The 18,557-nt window shown below is 45.0% G+C and overlaps 1 protein-coding gene across 1 annotated transcript in view; it reads left to right on the forward strand.

Annotated features, from left to right (window-relative positions):
* Positions 1 to 16,048, forward strand: part of PLA2G4B (phospholipase A2 group IVB) — a 58,480-nt gene extending 42,432 nt beyond the window's left edge. The window contains exons 16-22 of the mRNA XM_074584639.1: positions 487 to 604; positions 1,655 to 1,792; positions 3,006 to 3,110; positions 3,758 to 3,943; positions 6,962 to 7,128; positions 7,667 to 7,853; positions 11,278 to 16,048. Of these exons, the coding sequence (XP_074440740.1) occupies positions 487 to 604; positions 1,655 to 1,792; positions 3,006 to 3,110; positions 3,758 to 3,943; positions 6,962 to 7,128; positions 7,667 to 7,853; positions 11,278 to 11,522 (1,146 nt within the window). The 3' untranslated portion in view covers positions 11,523 to 16,048. The remainder of the gene's footprint in view (positions 1 to 486; positions 605 to 1,654; positions 1,793 to 3,005; positions 3,111 to 3,757; positions 3,944 to 6,961; positions 7,129 to 7,666; positions 7,854 to 11,277) is intronic.
* The last annotated feature ends 2,509 nt before the right edge of the window (positions 16,049 to 18,557 follow it).

The following is an 18,557-nucleotide window of genomic DNA, read 5'->3' on the forward strand; positions in this document are numbered from 1 at the left end:
AGGCACCCCAGTGTGATTTGTAAACAATGACAGAGGATCTTATAGCCAGGATTTTCCAGGGGAGCTAATAGTTTGAAGATGCCCCGGTACTAGGGTGCCCAACAGCTAGCAACTTCAGTAGGCAAACTTTCAGAAAGAACTGAGCGATTCCCCCTGAAAAGTCAGGTCTTTTAAAGTCTTTTTCTAGTTGGACACTTTAGAACTAGAGTAATCTGTCCTCATGTGTCTCAGCCTTAGTAAAGATCTGTGGGATGCAGGCAATCAAGGCACTTAGATATTAATGAAGAGGTTACTTGGTATCAAAAAGGCAACCAGGAAGGAAAGTGCAGGAACATGAAGGAAGAGGTGTCTTATAAAAATGTGACTCATAGATTCCTCTGGGTTATAAAACATCTGTTGTCTATCCATATTCAGGTAGATTGTGTTAGTGTTTTTGCTTTACACTCTTCCAGAGGTTTACTGTGATTTTTTAATCTCTTTGATTAGCCAAGAAAGTACAAGCTCACAGACCAGCGCAAGGCATTGGAGCATGGACAAAATCCATTGCCTTTCTATGCGGTCCTCAATGTGAAAGAGGAAAAGTTCAGTACCTTCAAATTTAGAGGTAAGTATTCCCAAAGTTTCTTCTGACTCTGGGTAGGGACTAAAGAGAATTTGGAGGGAGGGTGTGTGTGCATGTACAATGACAGGGGAACACATCTGTTGCTTGCCCTGGCCCAGTATTCATCTTTTAGTAAAATGTTTGTCTTTTTTGCCAACTGCTGGGTGTTGATTAGAAAGAGCAGATCTGCTGAATAACAACCTCATGCATAAACAGGGCATTTCTGAAGATCTGGGCTGAAGTTCTAGTTTTGCCACAGGCACTTTGAATGAGTGTGGGCAAATCATGTGATCTTTTTCTGCCTCAGTTCCACACCTGTGGAATGGCTTTGATGGTTCCTTAGTTTGTAGAGGTGCTGTGAAATGTAATTGTCATTTCCCTAAATACTACACTGATGAGGGTATGAAAATGGAGTGGAGTATGATTGCTATGATGGGTATGATACCCTTTAAGTGGACACAGGATACATTCAACAAAAGGTATTAAAACGAGCAGATACTGGAAAGAAACCCCACACTTTGTACTTATATTTGGTTAGGTTTATAGCTACTGTTCTACTGCAATACCTGTACAGGACAGCTTGAGTCTGGAGAGTGCACGGCCATGCCCACACTGTGATACTTTCTAGTTTGGAGCTGATGTGTCTTCAGGCTGCTTTGTTGTATCATGTAGACTGACAGGTTTGGGTTAGCAGAGGTTTCATGCCAGTCATTCCTTGCAAGTTAGATCACACTTTAATGTTGTACGTTTGATGCTCTTGATTTAGAGAGGCAAGTGGGATTCCAGAATCTTTATATAGAAATATAAATCCAAGCTTTTGAAGGTAACATTAGACTCTTTCTGAGGTGAAAAACACGGTTTCTTTTGTATGCAAATCATCTCCCAGTTTGTATGGAACTAGACAATGTAGTTTGCAATACAGAGCTACTGATAGCACAGAGCTGCTGAGGCAAGCAAGATCCATGGAGCTTGTGGATAGTTTTATTCACAGGGGAGGGTTTTGTTTTCTTATTTTTATTATAGTAAATATGCCATGTGTCAATTCTTTCGTAGAGTGGGCCGAGTTCTCTCCTTACGAGGTAGCCATACCAAAATACGGAGCCTCTATTCGTTCAGAATATTTTGACAGTGAGTTCTTCATGGGAAGGCGAGTGAAGAAGCTGCCAGAATCTCGGATCTGCTATCTGGAAGGTGACCTAGCAGTGCAATGCAGTTATTCACAACATGGTAGAAATACTACATGGTAGTGCTAGCTAGCCACTGGTCTGTGTACAACACTCCTTGCCAGCAGGTCTGCTCTAGGTCTTGATTCAATGGGATCTTTACCCCTTTTGTACACTTCTGCTCTTTGTGAAGCTTCTTTCCTCCTGTCCTCCCTTTTAACCTGGGCAGATTTGGGAAAGTTGCAGCAAGGTTCCACTTCCCATTTTCTGAACCAAACAAGAAGGTGGAGAAGGCAAGTTGAGGACATAATAAGCCTTCCTTCTCTGACCAGTCATCAGCTCTTCAATTTCGTCAACCGTATTTCTAGGCAACACATTGCTGGGGTAGAACTGGAAGGAGCTGAAAATAAAATATAACTCATCTAGAACAACCCACAAAGATGAGAACCATCTGAGCTTTGTGGGTTGAGAATGGTGTCACTAATCTTCCCTGCCCATAAGGATGAAGGAAGCCCTTTTAACCTTCAACAACTGCTTTGACTGGCTGTTCTGCCTCAAAAGGTGAAAAGGGGAAAAGCAGCTAGTTAGAGCAATCCATCTGCCCTGGGCAGATTGTAAATCCTTGTCAGAATTTTAGCTTTTGATACCAAAACCAAGGGTCCAGTGGAGACAAAAATCCTATTTTCCTCACTGTGAAGTCTGCTCGAGATTGGATTTGTTCCTCATGTGAGTACCTGGCATGGGGCTTAATGACAAAGGATAGTTTGTTCTTTTCCAAAAGCAGACTCACATATGGAATGAATTCTGTTTTGGTCCTGGACCAGTTGAACTCCACAGAAATAAAACATGCCTGAAAGGAAAAAATGGGTCTCAGATCAATTTAGAGAATAAATCAGTTTAAAGGAGGGCCTTAAGCTTATATTGGCTTCACCACGCTTTCAAAGCCTGCTTTCTTTCACAAGAGCCCAAGTACCCAGTGAACACTCTGAAATGTTGTTTGGGTGACTGATACCTCTGTGTTACTCTGTACTATACAGTGAATGGTCTGTGTGTAGTTATCTCTTGAGAAAGAGCACTGAAGGGCTGACACCAGTATGTTTGAACCCTCTGAGACCTACTGCTCAATCTGTGTCATGACCGGGCCAGTTCACGTGGACCAATAATATGTAGCATGGATACTTGTAATAGTCAGTGGTTAACGTGTGGTGGTGCAGTATTTTTCCATGTGGTTTGACTTACAGGTCTTTGGACAAACATCTTTACTAGGAATTTGCTGGATGGCTTGTACTGGTCCTCAAATTCAAATGAATTCTGGGAACGATGGGCCAAAGATATGGTAGATATAGGTAAGAGTTTCAAAATCAGTAATTTTTTTTTGACCAGACAGTGTTTCCTATTCAGGAGAAGATCAAGAAAGATATGCTATTGCTACTGTTTGTAAATAATCTCTCACATATTCTGCCTAAATTACTGCATGTTGTGTTGCCTCACTCTGGATTTTCCAGCATGGTTTTGACCTGTATCAGAATGATCACTATGTGATATTTTTATTTTATTTTATTTTATTTTATTTTATTTTATTTTATTTTATTTTATTTTATTTTATTTTATTTTATTTTATTTTATTTATTTTTAACCAGAGGCACACTTCATGCTAGTTACAAATGTTTTTCATTTAAAATTTGCTCATGGTCTGTTGAATGACTCCTCCCGTGACTGCAAATGAGAGGGTTACTTTTACTTCTTTATAGGCAAAAGTACAAAGCAAGTGTGTCATTTGGAAGAGTAAAAGACAAAAGCTGTGCTTGCTTTAAACAAAACCAAATATCTCTTTGTTTAAATGGGATTGGTCATGTGCATATGTTTTCAAGCAGACTGCAAGAAACTGGAAGGGGAGGGACACACAGGAAGACAGCAAGGGCAGCGAGCCAGGAAAGGTGCCCAGCAGAACAGATTGCTGATGTGTTTTCTCACAGTTCCTTCTCTATTTCAGAAAAGCATTCCCCCGAGGAGGATGTCACTATCATCGAGCCTCCGTCTTGTTTGTCAGGGAAGTTGTATGAAATGTTTCAGGACATTATGACCAAGCGTCCACTACTGGGAAAGTCGCATAACTTCCTGAGAGGCTTAGAATTTCATAAGGATTATATCCATCAGAAAAAATTTATTGAATGGAAAGGTAACTGCAACAAAGAGTTAGCTGCAGTGTGCAGGTAACATCTCAGATTTTTTTTTTAGACTTTGGAAATTTCCCATTTAGAGATATTTTCTCAGGGTTTGGAAATCTACTGATATGGAACTATGTCCATGCTGTCTGTTTCTTTAGGGTAACAGGTTAATTAACTAGTCTATGGGCCACTCTTTCAACTCCTGAAGAGATCTGTAATTTGTGTCAAAGCATGCTGTTCTACAGAAGTTTGTCACTCTGCATAGGTACAGTAGTCAAAAGATTCAGAAAAGTTAGAATCTTTTAAGGTCAAGAAACAAAGGTAACACTGGAAGCATAAAATAGCAGGTGATTATGTGGATCAGATGAAGGAAAGCACTGGCTGCAAGCATGTGGTTGCCCGTATGTGTGGTATTTCTGCCTGATGATTTATCCACCCAGAGACCTCTCTTTAACCCTTCAGAAACAGAAATACCATGATCCAACCACAGAAAGTTAAAGCCAGATAGGTTTAGACTGTATATATTGAACAAACAGAATGCGTAGACTTGATGTATAAATTGAACAGCAATTTTCTGTGGCCTGTGCTCTGCGGGTAGGCAAAGTAAACAGTCATAACATTTTAACCTCAAAGTCTATGAAACAATCTGTGAAATGATAGCAAGGTGATGGAGCTGAGGTTTTGCGCATCACAAACCTTCCTGTAATCCCAGCATCCTTATTTATTCTATGAGCAGGTAGCAGCGTGGGAGGACCCCACGTTATTTAGGTTAATCTGACTTCATCAAGAAAACATGTGTTGTCTGCCTCCTCTGAGTTCTTCTCTTTGGCAACTTGTGTTTTCTCTCCTCTGTTTCATGCAAGTTACAACACTTTTTGTCCCTGGCTGCCATTGCTACGTGGTTTGCTGACAATGGCAAGAGATGGTGGAGCTATTTTGTGGATTAAGGCAGAGCTCACAGCATGCTAGGTGCTTTCAAAACGTTCAGTAAGCAAAAAGTCTATTTCCTGAAAGAGTCTGCTCTAAGAAAACAAGTGAGAAGGAGAAAACAAGTAGCATAAGAAGGGTGGGTGAGAGAAGGAGCGAGCAAGTAGCTTAAGAAGGTGGATGAAGGCTAAAATTGTCGGTCAGTAAATGTTCAAAAAATAATTTTCCTTACACTTGCTCACTAGTTTTGTAAAGGCAAATGGGTAGAAGCAGATTGCAAGGAGGATTTGGAGGAAGGGAGCATAGGGACACTAAAGACTACCTCAGGGTAGATATTCTGCAGATAAAGTAAAATAAGTGGAAAGCATAAAGCCTGGAGTGGGAAAAATTAGCAGATTTTGTATCCTCTTTTGGCTGCCTGCATTAGACCAAGCTAAAACCAGGTAATGATCCATCGCTAGGAGCAAGAGGAGATGCCAGCTCTGTGAGGAGAAATGCTAGTCTCGTGGTAGGTGAAGTCTCCAGAATGTAGCTGTGTTTTAAAGGCTTCCCTGCAGCTCAGGTTAACTGACACATTAAAACAAGTCTTTAAATGCCATGTGAAAAGCCTGATTTTCATGCTGAGAAATTTGAGAACTCATGGCCTGGAATTAGCGTAATGCATTTACAGTAGGGTTCATGCTTTCGAGGGAATTCCTGAGGCAGGACTTTCTTTAAAGTCCTTTTTGGTGTGAGATGGAAGAAAACACTCTCCCAAGAAAATGCCTACTTCTAATTTATGTATCCAGCCATGAATAAATGCTGCACAGTTCCAGCTCCACGATAAGAAAATGGAGGTAACGGAATTTCAACTAAAAATATTCACCAGGCCAAATAAAACTAAAAAGTACGCTCTGTTTCTTCTGTGGGGGACTGCAAGCAAATGTCTCTCATTACAGCAGAATCTGTGAATTCCCAGCAGCCATGAATGCTAAAATAAGCAAATAATTTTGTAAAGACCTGACAGTGAGGGAATGGAAAAAATATGAGTTATTTCTTCAAGCTGCTGTCAAATATTCCAGGCTACGGAACAAGCTGGAGTTATTCTGCACAGTTTAACGCTACAGAATGAGGCCAAGGAGGCAGAGAGATCGAAAGAAGTGAAATGCTGGAACTTACCTGCAGTATTTCTGTGATCAACAGTTTCTTAAACTACCTAAGCACAAATGATTTAAGGCTCAAGGGTTTTGCCCTGGATTTTGCTACCTCATGTTGTGAACTTGAGGAACACTCCTAAACCACTATTTTGATATTTAAAACCATGGCAAAATGATTCTTATTATGTAGGACTAGAAATGGTACCGGGGGAACAATAGTGGACTTGCTGTCTACAGGTGGGGTTGCCAGCAAAGAAATAAGAGTCCACCTATCATAAACTGGCTTTAGATCTCAACTCACCACTTGGTATAACCCCCTTTTGGCTCTTTTTGGTGTTAATGTGAGGATATGTTAAAATATTCAAGCAATATTTTAAGCTGTTGGTAGGGGATGCTGTGTGCATGATTTGGTATTTTTTTTTGCAGCATGGCTAAGATAATTTATATGAGAGATCACTGAAAGCAGGTTGAAGTCAGATCTTCACCCTGGGAGCGGAGTCTAATCCTGAGAAAGCAAAACCAAAAAAAGAGCAATACAAAAGTGCAGTGAGGTACTGCATTCATTAGATTTGTTGCTACACTATGAAATTGTTTTTGTTGTTTGCATTTTTCCCAGTTCTTAGGGGGAAAAAAAAAATCGGCTAAATTCTGTATTCTGTGAAAAATCACTCCCCAGAGCAGCTGTGAGGCCAGCGGAGTCTGTGTCTCACCTGCCCTCTGCCTGGCTGCCTCACGCCTGCCTTTGTGAGTGTGCCTGGGGGAGTGTGGCAACAGGCCAGATGTGCTCAGACGTGCAGTTTGGAGGGCCTGCTCCTAAGGCCACGTTTGTGGGCTCGCACTATCGCGGGAGGTGAGCCTGGTCTTGAGGGCAACCAAGGGGCTGCCCTTAACACGTAACACAGACAGAATTACTGACTCCTCCTTTCCTACCAATGCACCATTAACTATATTCAAAATGTTTTTCAGACACCGTGCTGGATGGTTTCCCTAACAATCTGACACCGCTGCAGAAGTATCTTTGCCTGATAGATGTTGGCTATTTCATCAACACCAGTGGTGCGGCACTTTTCAAGCCAGAGAGGAATGTAGATGTCATCATCTCACTCGATTATGGTTTGGGGAATGTGTTCAAGGTGAGAATATTAACATGCTCTGCCCCTTGCAGTCCTGGTAAAACCTTCTTGTGTCATTAAAACTTTTAAGTAAATGGCTGTCTAAGTCTTGATCATATACACAAAAGCAAACCCGTCACCAAATCTTGGAGGAGGAAAGAAACTTCCTTCAAGACAAGAACTACAGAAACTGTTAGGCTCTTCTCTCTGTAGTGTATTGGAGCATACACTTCCTAGGATCCTCAGGGAACTGCAGTGACAACTGGGTGCTGGAGACATGACCTTGATCTCTCCTGGTTTGTCCTCATGACAGATTCTAAGTGTGGCTTTTGGTCATTCCCTCTATTCCCTCACTTTATAGGGTGATAAGAAGCATCTTCTGACTTGTGGTGAGTGGTGGCAGAAAGTAGGGTTATACTGTGGCTACTTTGAACTAGACATTCATTGCAGAGGGATTCTAGGGACTGAATTAAGCTGTCATAGTATTTCTGGGATACCTCAGTAAACCTGATTCTTGTCTCAGTGTGAGCTTTAATGCAATGACATTCTGTGTCCACAGCAATTAGAGATGACATACAAATATTGCAAGATACAAAAAATCCCATTCCCCAAAGTGGAGCTAAGTAAAGAAGATGAAAAGAACCCAAAGGAATGTTACGTGTTTTCAGACGCAGAGGACCCCAGAGCACCCATAGTAATTCATTTTCCCCTGGTGAATGACACCTTTAAGGAATTCAAGGAGCCTGGTAAGTTCAGTCAACAAAACTATACTTTCTAGTTGAGTTCAGGCCATTTGTCTTTCCACAGCACGGATCTTATTTGTCCTTTGTAGCAATAATTTTAAGTGAGGGCACAGCCTTTTTGTGAGTGAGACCATCCTGTCTCCTGCCCATCACAGTCATACAGGTATATTTGCCTCTTCCATTGGGCTATGAATGAGCATGCCCACTCATCTGTCAGGACGGGTTTAGGTTACTGCATTCAGCTCAAAGTACCTGAGTTTCCACCATGGCAGGGGACAAGGAGGTGTCAACTCTTTTCCTGTTAACCTAGTCATGTTAACATTCTCACCAAAACTGGGATGGTGTTCTCCACATAGAGAGTGAAACTCATCCAGTAAACCATGATGCAACAGAGGTAGCTGAGGCAGGTCCATGTCTCTACTGATTAGCCCCCACGTACTGCTCAAGAGGCAGGTTAGCTGACTCCAGCAGACTCAGTGATGTTGAGTAAGACGCAGGACAGAACAAGGCTTTAAGCCACAACCCACACTGCAAGGAATACTGGAGAAGGCAGCACTTGCAATTGTGAGATGCTGGGGAAAAGGTAGGGCCAGAATTCCTCCTTGATCTACAAGACACCAAGAACATCTGCCGCCTCCTTCCCTCGCCTTCCCCCTATCGATTGGAGACCTAGCAGTAAGTAAACAGGCTGGGCACTGGTTGCTTCTCCCATACTCTCATGTCTTTGTGCCAGCCACCATCTAGATGGAGAGAATTAGCAAGTCTCTCCAGCAATAATAAAAGTGATGGTTTTGTCCCAAGTGTCAGAGCAGAAGGAATGGGCACGTGGCTGCTAACAGCTGGCTCAAGTAATTCTGTTGTGAACGTGTTCAGAAACATAAATAGTAGGAGGTGGAGGGGATACAATGTTTAGTTGGTATAAGGGTAAGAACCATAAAAGTTACTGATAGTCCTGCCTTGGCCTAGCCATTATACAGTGTTGGTACAAGCATTGTGGGAGGAGGAGGTTACTTCCTTTACTAAAAGACAGTGAGTAGAAAGAGCTGCCAGGAAAGCTCCGTTAGTCTGTGGTGTACACAAGGGAAAGCCTGTATTAGCTCACAGAGAAGGGCCTTGTCCTGAGCTTGCTGAAGAGCTTTGCGCATGCGTTTGGCAGCCCTGCGCACATGATTAACAGACAGCAAGACCCTAAGTTTCCCAGGTAACACAGCTCATATCCTTCCTCCCCTTCCCCAGGGAATTCAACGACAGATGGCATTGCTGTGGGGACATAAGCAGTTGGGTTGGTTCTGTGTGGAGGCCCAGCAGGCGCTGGGCAGGGGGGCCTGCCCTCAGGTGTTGTCTTTGAACGCAGACACGAAGCAGCGAAGGCCGCGTTAGAAAAAGAGAGCCTCAGTACGGACTAGGGTTTTCCAACAGCTTGTGGGATACTCTGCAAAACCGGCAGTACCTTGTTGGTGCTTCTGCTGTCTGACTTCCGTAACCTGAGACCTTCCTCCGTGCCGGAGCTCTTACAGCAATGAAACCCTGAAGTATCTCTCACACCACCTTTTGAATTATCAGGCCATGGGGAACCTCTGCTCTCCCTCGCTACTGCACAACACAGCAGGCAGAGCACTCACTCTCCTTCCAGCTTTATCCAAAATTACATTGTGGTACTGGGACCGCAGCACAAAGGATGTCTCTGCAGGAACATTTGGGGAAGGTTATGAACAGCAGCAAAACAGGTTAAGTAAAGCTCCTTTTCTGCTGTGATGTTCACTAATGCTCAGAGAATATGTGCAGTAAGAGATACACCAATAAAATCATGTTTAGAAACTCTGTGGATGAACAGAGGAGATACTCATAGAGGGAACGAGGCTTGTTAGGTGGAGGCTGGAGATGGTGAGATATTGCCATTGAGCAGTGGCTAGCAGGTGACACAGGTGAGCGTTGTAGAGTCTCTCTGAATGAAAGATGGATGAGATTATGCAGAGGAAAGCAGCTGCTGCAGCTTCTTGGTGCTCCGGGCCCAAATTGGTGAGCTGTGACACTCACCTGCATGTCTCTGAGCAGCCGGTGATTCATCAATCAAGCTGACAGCCAGCAACTAACGTGGGTGGTTGGGGGAGAAGGGCCCTTGGCAACCTGCTTACGCAGATTTCAAGTTTAGCAGTGGAGCTTTTCATTTCTAGATGGCTGAGAGACACCTTGTGGAATGTAGGTACTGATTTTTCTTGCTTTTAACTATTTAAATTTTAGAAAAGAGAATCAGCTTGTGAAGTGTCCATTTACAATGCAACTGTAGACTCTGGTTTTGTGTGCTTGAGGCATACGCAGCTGTATCTGGATGTGGATAGCACAGATAATATGGCTCTCCGAATACTGGGAGGCTCAGTGCAGCAAAACTTGGACATTTTTAATACAGCCACTTGTAGTGACAGCCTGCGCCCATCACCCTGAGATCACACTGCCCAGAAACCACTAGATTAGACCAAAACCTGCAGTGTCTCAAGCAAAATTCACGTGTCATTGTCATGTGGTTGTAGACATCATAAGGAATATCTCAGCAGTCTGTTTGTAGCCCTGCTGACAGTCATCTCACAATACATTTATGGTTTGGGCATGTTTGTTTCAGGCTGCAGGGAGATAGATACGCTCTCGTCAACGCTTAGTGAGGTTTGATCATGGATTTTGAAAGGCGTTACAGGCGTGTGGCTTGTCTGAGAATCAGTCTTGTAGGGTTTGGGAAAGGATGTGGACCCAGGGGCACGCTGCCCAGGAATGACTGCAGGGGCAGGACAAGGGGGAAGGTAATGACTCGGAATCACGGAATCACGGAATCTTCAGAGTTGGAAGGGACCTCTAGAGATCATCTAGTCCAACTCCCCTGCTAGAGCAGGATTGCCTAAACCACATCCCTCAGGGCTGCATCCAGGCGGGTCTTGAAAATCTCCAGAGAAGGGGACTCCACAACCTCCCTGGGCAGCCTGTTCCAGTGCTCTGTCACCCTCACTGTAAAGAAGTTTTTCCGTGTATTTGAACGGAACTTCCTATGTTCCAGCTTGTGCCCATTGCCCCTTGTCCTGTCGCTGGGAACCATTGAAAAGAGCCTGGCTCCGTCCTCCTTAAACCCACCCTTTAGGTACTTGTAAACATTAATCAGGTCCCCCCTCAACCTTCTCTTCTCCAGGCTAAAGAGTCCAGCCAGCCCTGACTCCTGCCAGCCCTGCTGAGGGATTTCCAGGTCTGAGCTTTGGCAGGAGCGGGAAGGAGAGCAGCTGGGAAAGCTGACCAGGAATGGCTCTTTCAAGCTGAGGAGGGTGCAGTCTTTCCTGGAAGCTGTTGTTAACAGCGGGTTCTGCCAAGCAGATCGGTCCCCCTCCAACACCGTGTGTTGTGTGCTCCAGATTCAGCTCACTGTGGTGGCTTTTGTCTTTCTCTGCAGGGGTAAAGCGCTGTCACTCAGAGATGGAAGAAGGCAAAGTAAATCTGGACAACAACTGCTCACCCTATTACCTCATTAGGCTAATCTACTCCTCCGAAAATTTTGACAAACTCGTGAACCTGAGCAAATACAACATCCTCAATAACAAAGACCTCCTCCTCCAGGCAATCCGGAGTGCTGTGGAACGGAGGAGAAGCAGCAGGACTGGGTATCTCCCCAGCCACTCTGGAGCTGGATACCACTAGGCTGGGTTTTCGCACTGTTCCCCACTGAAGGCTATGACAGTCACATTCCAACACATCACAGTCACATTATAACATGTCACAGTCACATTCCAACACATCACAGTGTTCATTATTTGCAGGAAACTGAGGAAACCTGTACATTTCTCATCTTGCCTTGTTCAAGTTCCTAGCTTTCAAAAGGGTTTATTTAATCTCCTTCCTCCAAGTTTTCAGACCACAGAAGCCTCACACTGTGGTCTTACTTGTTAAGAAATTAGGGTCCTGGTTAGCAGAGGCCTTCCAGGATCTCCCCGATGTTATAGAATATGGTGGTGGTGATAGTGATAGTTCTTTGTATGCGCCTGTCCCCTCAATCCTGAGCCCATTGTCGGTGTCTTTTCAATGCTTCGTTACAAACCAAGTCCTGGCCATTTGCATTCAGTAATGTCCAGATTTTCAGACAGGCTGAGCAACTAGAATTTGCACTGAATTGGTGGGCTCAGCTTTGAAGTCAGGCCAAAGAGTCATATATATCGGTGAACAACGGCCAAACTGCAACGTGGACAATTGCATTCTGTCTGGCCGATTCCCCTTGCTGATTTAGAAATTATTCCTTTTTTCCATTCCCCTGCAAGAGTTTGGCACAGAAACGCTGCTCCGGACTGCCACGAGGGGGGCAGTTACATTTCAAAGAGAGAGGACGTTAGCTGCAGAGAGCGAGTACGGTTCTTTTGAGCGTTGGCTGGAGGAAAAATTCTGCATAAGGCGTGAGTGATTATATTGATTTATACGGGTATTGCCTTTATGCTTTAAAATGTCAAGAGCCTGAAACGAGCTTTTGATACCAGAAACTTGAGGGGAGTAACTACCATAGACTCAAGTACATTTAATTTAATAATCATGACCAAGACATAAGCTGGTGCTCCTTACATATGCAAACTGAATGTAGGATAACATAACTCACTAACAGAGTGCATAGCCATTGTATTTTCACACCCAGAAGACTTTTTTCCCTTCACAATCTTCTATCCCTAACATCATAAGCAAGGTATTTTTAATAGGTGCTACACTAAAATAGAGCACAAATAAAAAAAAAAAAAAAGGAAATTCTTTATCACACCTCCTTGCGAGAGGAAAATATTTGGAAAAATGACGCCTGGTTTTCATTTGCTTTGGAGTGCAGTGAAAGACATTGCCTTGAACTAGGAGCTTGGAACATCTTTATAGCTCTCCTCTATATTTAAAGGATGGTAGGGAAGGACGGTGATCACTACAAAACAGAGCCCTACAGATGTCAGAGAAGTTTCCAGACTTCATAGCACTGAAGGTTTTGGACCTGCTTCTGGTTTATTAATACAAACACAGCATATTCATCAGGAGGCCCATGGACAATCTTACATATTTCTTCTGTGTTGGAAATTTACTTGATATCTAGAATTAGTTTTACTTGAAATCCAAAATAAGACAGAGAAACAGGGGTCTGTCTTTTTGGTCTACGCAGACAGTATTCAAGCTCAGAAGGAGAGCATTTACAAAAGGTGTCATTGCCTGAACCCTGCATCTACTAAACGCTTCTTCTGCTGCAAGCAGTGTCAAGGAATGAGCCTCAGCAATATTCCTTCTACAATGCTTATTTACTGAGCTAAGGAATACTGTGCAAAACCTGAGGAGTCTTAACAGCTGGAATGCAACTGTACGACTGAATTCAGACCAGGAGAAGATAAGAACTAATTGGATACCGGCTGCAAGAAAAAACCATAAAGAGCCATTTTGAGTTGAAGGGTGAGATGGCAGCAGGGGGCTACCTCAGAAAAGAGTCCTGCCAGCAGGATCTGTTACCTCCACGTCGGAGAGCAGCACGTCCTGGCACCGCATGCCGTGCTGCAGGTACATGCACATAGAAGCACAGGCGGCTGTGTGCACCCCCTGCTCAGGATGCGCACTGTTTTCATGCTCTTCTGGCTGGTCCTATAAAGAAACCCCTTCCTATAAGCCACTTGCACAGAGCAAAATCTGGTTCCAGCATGACTTGCGCGGAGGCTGGGTGCTTCCACCTCCTGTGGTCTGCTGCACCCTCATTCACCTGGGCTCCGGCGCGTGGCCCCACAGCCGCTGGGTGTTTGAGCCCTGGCTCGCCTCAGCCGGGCAGTGGGAGCGGAAAGGATGGACAAGGAGCGAGTGACGGCACCATGCCGCCCGTCTCCATGCCCTCTCTGTGTTGGTGTGCCGAATTATTGCTCATGTCGTCCAGCGCTGTGCTGTTACACAGGAGGTGCGAAGGGCTGAGCTGGAGGGGAGGGCTGGGGGCTGAGCGACTTGTGAGGAGCCCCAGTGATAGCAGCCGGCAGCAGCTTTTCTGCTGCAGTGGTTAAAGGACTGAGTTCGGTGAGGGACACTGGTGTTCCCCACAACATCCTGGGATTTCTTCTGACACTAAACCAGTATCTAACTGAAGCTGGAAGACTTGGCCTCCAGGAACAGAGATTCAGGGCAGCCCCCGCCGAGATGATACCGCAGATTCGTCAGGAGCAAGACCACCAATGATGTTACGTAATTGCCTTTTGTTTACACATCATCCACATCGTACATAGGAACACTGTTTTACCTCATCTACCTAATTTTTACGCTCTGCTGCTGCAAAAAGACAACCCTGTTTTGTTCGTGGGCTACAGTGAGTGATCCGTAACCTCAGCAGCACGTGCCCAGCAGCGAGGTGGCTCGGCCACGCTGAGGAGATCGGGTCTCCCGAAATGCTGCACAGACCCGTAACTGGGGCGTGTTTGGTGCATTCGTGGTGCTGCTGATGCAAACGGAAATGCCCACTAAAATGTGAAAGAGTCAAAAACACCCCCCCCCCCGCACAGAGTTTTCGGGTAACCCACAATCAGTGGAGAGTACTTTTCTGAGGGACTGCTGAACCCTGTTATAGAGCTGGGGAGCTACCTGTGGCTAGGGAAGGAGGTGGGAAGGTGGCGTGACTCCCCCTTTGCCAGGGGAACTGTCACCCAAGGTTGCACCAACACTTGAAGTAGGGCTGGGGACTGCTGTTTTATCTTGCCGCCAAGAGGCACAGCAAGCCTGTGCCCCTTGATCTCCTTGGGGACCCACGTGGTACCCCTGTAGCCTTAAACTGTAATAGTTTTTTGAAATATATCTTTGCATTTCAGAGCCTGAAATTATGTGAGGGCTGTATCATTGCCCATAAAAGTGTTTGGTTTTGGTGTTTTGTTTTGTTTTGGTTTTTTTTCTTGCTTTCATACTTTTTGGTTTTGTTTTTGTAGCATGACATTGAGGGAGTGTGTTGCTGGCCTGATGGTGTGGCAGGAGGACCTGGAGGGCATTTGTGAGGGCAAAGGCTGCTGGAGGCCTCTGCAGGGTGGAGGTACCTGCACCTGGCACAGCCTTATCCATGCAGCTTGTTGGGAAGCGGTGGCTGGCACATGCTGTCCCCCAAAGCACACCTGGGCTCCGGCTCAGACCATGCGAATTTGCACAGCCCCAAACCCACAAAACTGTAGTTGCAGTGACGTACGGCTGATGAGTGACCTGCGCACAGGTCGGCGCCTTGGTCCTTGCTTCCTTTAGGGTGTGCATGGAGTCTAAGGGAACGGGCCACTGAAATGTCGTGTGTTTGTTCCCCTAAAGGCTGTACGTTTTGTTCCTTCTCCCCAGTCTTGCCTGGCCTTGTGCCACATGCTGTCAAATGGCTGCTTGACCGGAGGGCACGAAGACCAGAGCAGGCCCTGGGAGGAGAAAGCTGTCTCTCTGCGGCTCACCATAACAAGGCGTGTGTGAAAAGGCGCATGGCACGGTCATAAACCAGGCCTTGCTGTTCTGGCGTTATGTTTGCTTAACCGCTGAAGATGAATTCACGCGTGCAAAAAAAAACCCCAAAACTCATCCGCAATGCACCCCAGGTCCCTGCTCTCAGATGAACATTTTGCTGGAAAACCCCCACGAATACAGAGCTTGCTATCTGCTGCCAAATGCAAAGAAAACAAAAGTTCTTACAACTGTTAGCTACTCTTTATAGAAATTGCTTGCTTGTGTCTTTTATCCGTTTAGTAATATATTAATTAAAAATAAAATATTGCAAAGGAGCACCAGACCCATGAAAGTCTTTATGCGCTTAAACACAAGGCTACATTTTCCCCCTTTGTGTTAGCACTATTTATGCTAGATGCCGGCTCAGCACTTTGTAGGACATTTACTGGTTTCAAGACTGGGTGGAAAAATCAGAGGGAAGTTGTTCTGGTTTACAAAGGCATTGAGAGCCTGGAAAAAAGTGGAACAAAATCTACCTCCTGTGGTAAAACCCTGTTTGGTGGAACGGCCCAAGGCAGGGTAGGAAGGCAGCTGTACTGAGCCACTGCCAAGGCACAGCTTTATTTTGCCTCTTGTGTACTCTCAAACGCGTACAGAAGTCTGCCTTTCACTGGACTTTACTGTTATTGATTAAATGATGAGGTTGAAATACCTAAGTTTGAAAAAAAGGAAGTTTTATTTTTTTTGTAAAAGCAGTTAAAAATGATCAAGAATAAAGGAAAATGCACCAGTTTCCCATTACTTTCATTTACTGTATTTTTTCGGGACAGGCAGCGGCTCCAGCAGGGGGTACCGCAGATGAGTGAGCTGGACTAGCCAAAAAAATTGTAATGATTAAATCACCTTGTTGGGTGAGAGTGACTGACCTGAATCTGTCTGAACACACATTTAAACTGCAGATGTTGCATGTACCCATAAAGTATTTACATAAACGTGGTGTTATGCACCCTCCTTCCCTCCTGCTGGAAAATTGGTCAAGGCAGAGGAGACGCCTGCACGCAAGGAGCAAGAACTGTGCTTCAGGCTGGCTAACAAAGGGCAGAGGCTGAAGTCCTTGTCAGAGGAGTTCAGGACTTGAAGCTTTGGCTTCCACTGCTCAGGGAAGAGCCCTCAGTCACTACACTGTCCTGGGTGAAAAGTACTGCCATTTCTCACCAGCTTTTCTAGGTAACTTTTCTTTGGCTTAGAAACAGAGATAAATAGGAAAAAAAAAAGATATTCTTCATCATGATTGCACTGTACCTTAACAAGTAGAGCCTAAAATGCAAATGGTTGCACCAGTAGATGGATATTTAAGCAAAAAAGGGCTAAACAGGCCCCATCTCATGCTGGATGCTTGATGTGATCACTCCTTCGTTAGCCAGGACTTGAGTCTGGGTCTCAGGTGAACGGTCTCATCGGCGTGTTATTTCGAGGCGCACCGGGAATCTCTTTCTTTTCCTTTTGGATCTGCTCTGCTTCATCCCGACTGGTGAAAAAAAAACCAAATTCAGACTCAGAGAGCTGGAACGTGGTCTCTATGAGCCCATTGCAGGGGGATGGACCCCTCAGACGTGAGAGTGTTTGGTCTCGGGACAAAACCGCACGCCCAGCTTTAATTGCATGCCTGCCACTCTCCTGTATTACTATACCTCTTAGGCATAAGGATATAAAGTACATAAAGAGGAGACTCTCAGCTGAATCCTCTCGCATATCCAGGCTGAAGCACAGTAAAAGAAAAGCCCAAGCCACCAGCAGCCCTGTGCCATGTGCTGTTTTTCCAGGCTTGGGCTTCTCCCTGGAAGAGCACTGGCAGTTGCGTCTCTGCTCCTGGGGAGAGCTACACGTCTAAAACCACACAAACCGATAAGTTTTCCCTTCTTGAAGAGAAAGGAGGAATTTACTGTCCACAGCTGCTAACAATTTCCAGGTATAGCACGCTGCTAACACACCATTCACATAAAACCTCGTAAGAGAAAAATGACCCTGAGCAGCCCTGTTGTATAGACAAATTAGTTTTGTGGTGGCAAAAGGGGTGGGCAAAGGAAAGAATAACATTATTTTCAGGTCAAAACCTCCACTTCCCAAAACAACCAAACCTGTCTAACCTACAGCGTATAAAAAGTCCTGCTAAATTGCCCCTGTTGGCATTTTTAATGGGTTTCGGTGCTGCGCAGTGGCTAACGCTGGAAACGTGCCCCAGGACTAAGTTGTGGCAGAGGGACACGCGTGGGCTGGGCCTGGGCAGGAATTAGGGCATCGGGGTGGTCAGGAAGGCTCGCTGCTGCGCTTGCAGGTCCTCCCTTGGGCAGCAGGAAAGCTTAAGGGATTTAAAGATGTTCTGGGCTAAACCATAATATTCATAAACATTGAATTAGATAGGGGTTTGTTTTGGGTTGGGGTGGGGGGGGTGCATGTGTGTGCGGTGGGGATGTACGCGGGCACACACGCTTGCTTGGCATCTCCATGGGTTTCTTTATTTCACTTGTTCAGAGTCCTTGGAAGAGCAAAAATTCGTGTCTCCTGGCTTGCACCCTCCCGGAACAATAGTTACCATGAATTTTCTTTCTGCGGGAACCCAGAGCTGGAGCAGTCACGTGTGTCTAGCCTGGATTTCCCTACTGGAAATGTGTAATAGACATTTAACCCATTGCACTTCTACAATGCCCCATATGTAAGGATGCAAGTGTTTTCCTAAAGCCTTAGAACAATTTACTGCTCGGTACCAGAGGAGAGAGAGGAAGTAGGCAAGATTCCCCCCCTCCCAGAAACAGCCCACAGCTTCCTATGATAGTCCTGCTGTGGAAGAGTTCAGGTATCATCCCGTGTAACCAGGTCTCTTAATGCAAATGCCAAGATACTCTGTTTAGGCAGCATGATAACTTGGGCCAGGATTTTAGCTTTCTGCTTCAAGCATCGACAACCAATTAATGGATATGAGTAGCATAAAATTGTAACTGTGTGTAATGATAGTCTGCCAATCAGTGTGTTTTGCAGCGTGACCGGTCAAGGCAGAACCTGAAGAGAACCACGGGCATGTGGAAGCAGCAGTTTTAATAATGGCAATGACACTGTTAACAGAAAATGTAATCCACATTCATGGGATATAAAGCAGTTCCTGGTGGCAGAAGAGTTATTTGCAGGAGGGAGAGGGAGAGAATGAAGTATCTGATCACAGAGCACAATCAGTTTAAGACTGGAAAGCCAAACTCATCCCAGCGCCTGAGATAAAACTATGTGACATTGCTTCAG

This window comes from Larus michahellis, chromosome 4 (assembly GCF_964199755.1).
Source record: "Larus michahellis chromosome 4, bLarMic1.1, whole genome shotgun sequence".
In the NCBI taxonomy this organism is placed as follows: Eukaryota; Metazoa; Chordata; class Aves; order Charadriiformes; family Laridae; genus Larus; species Larus michahellis.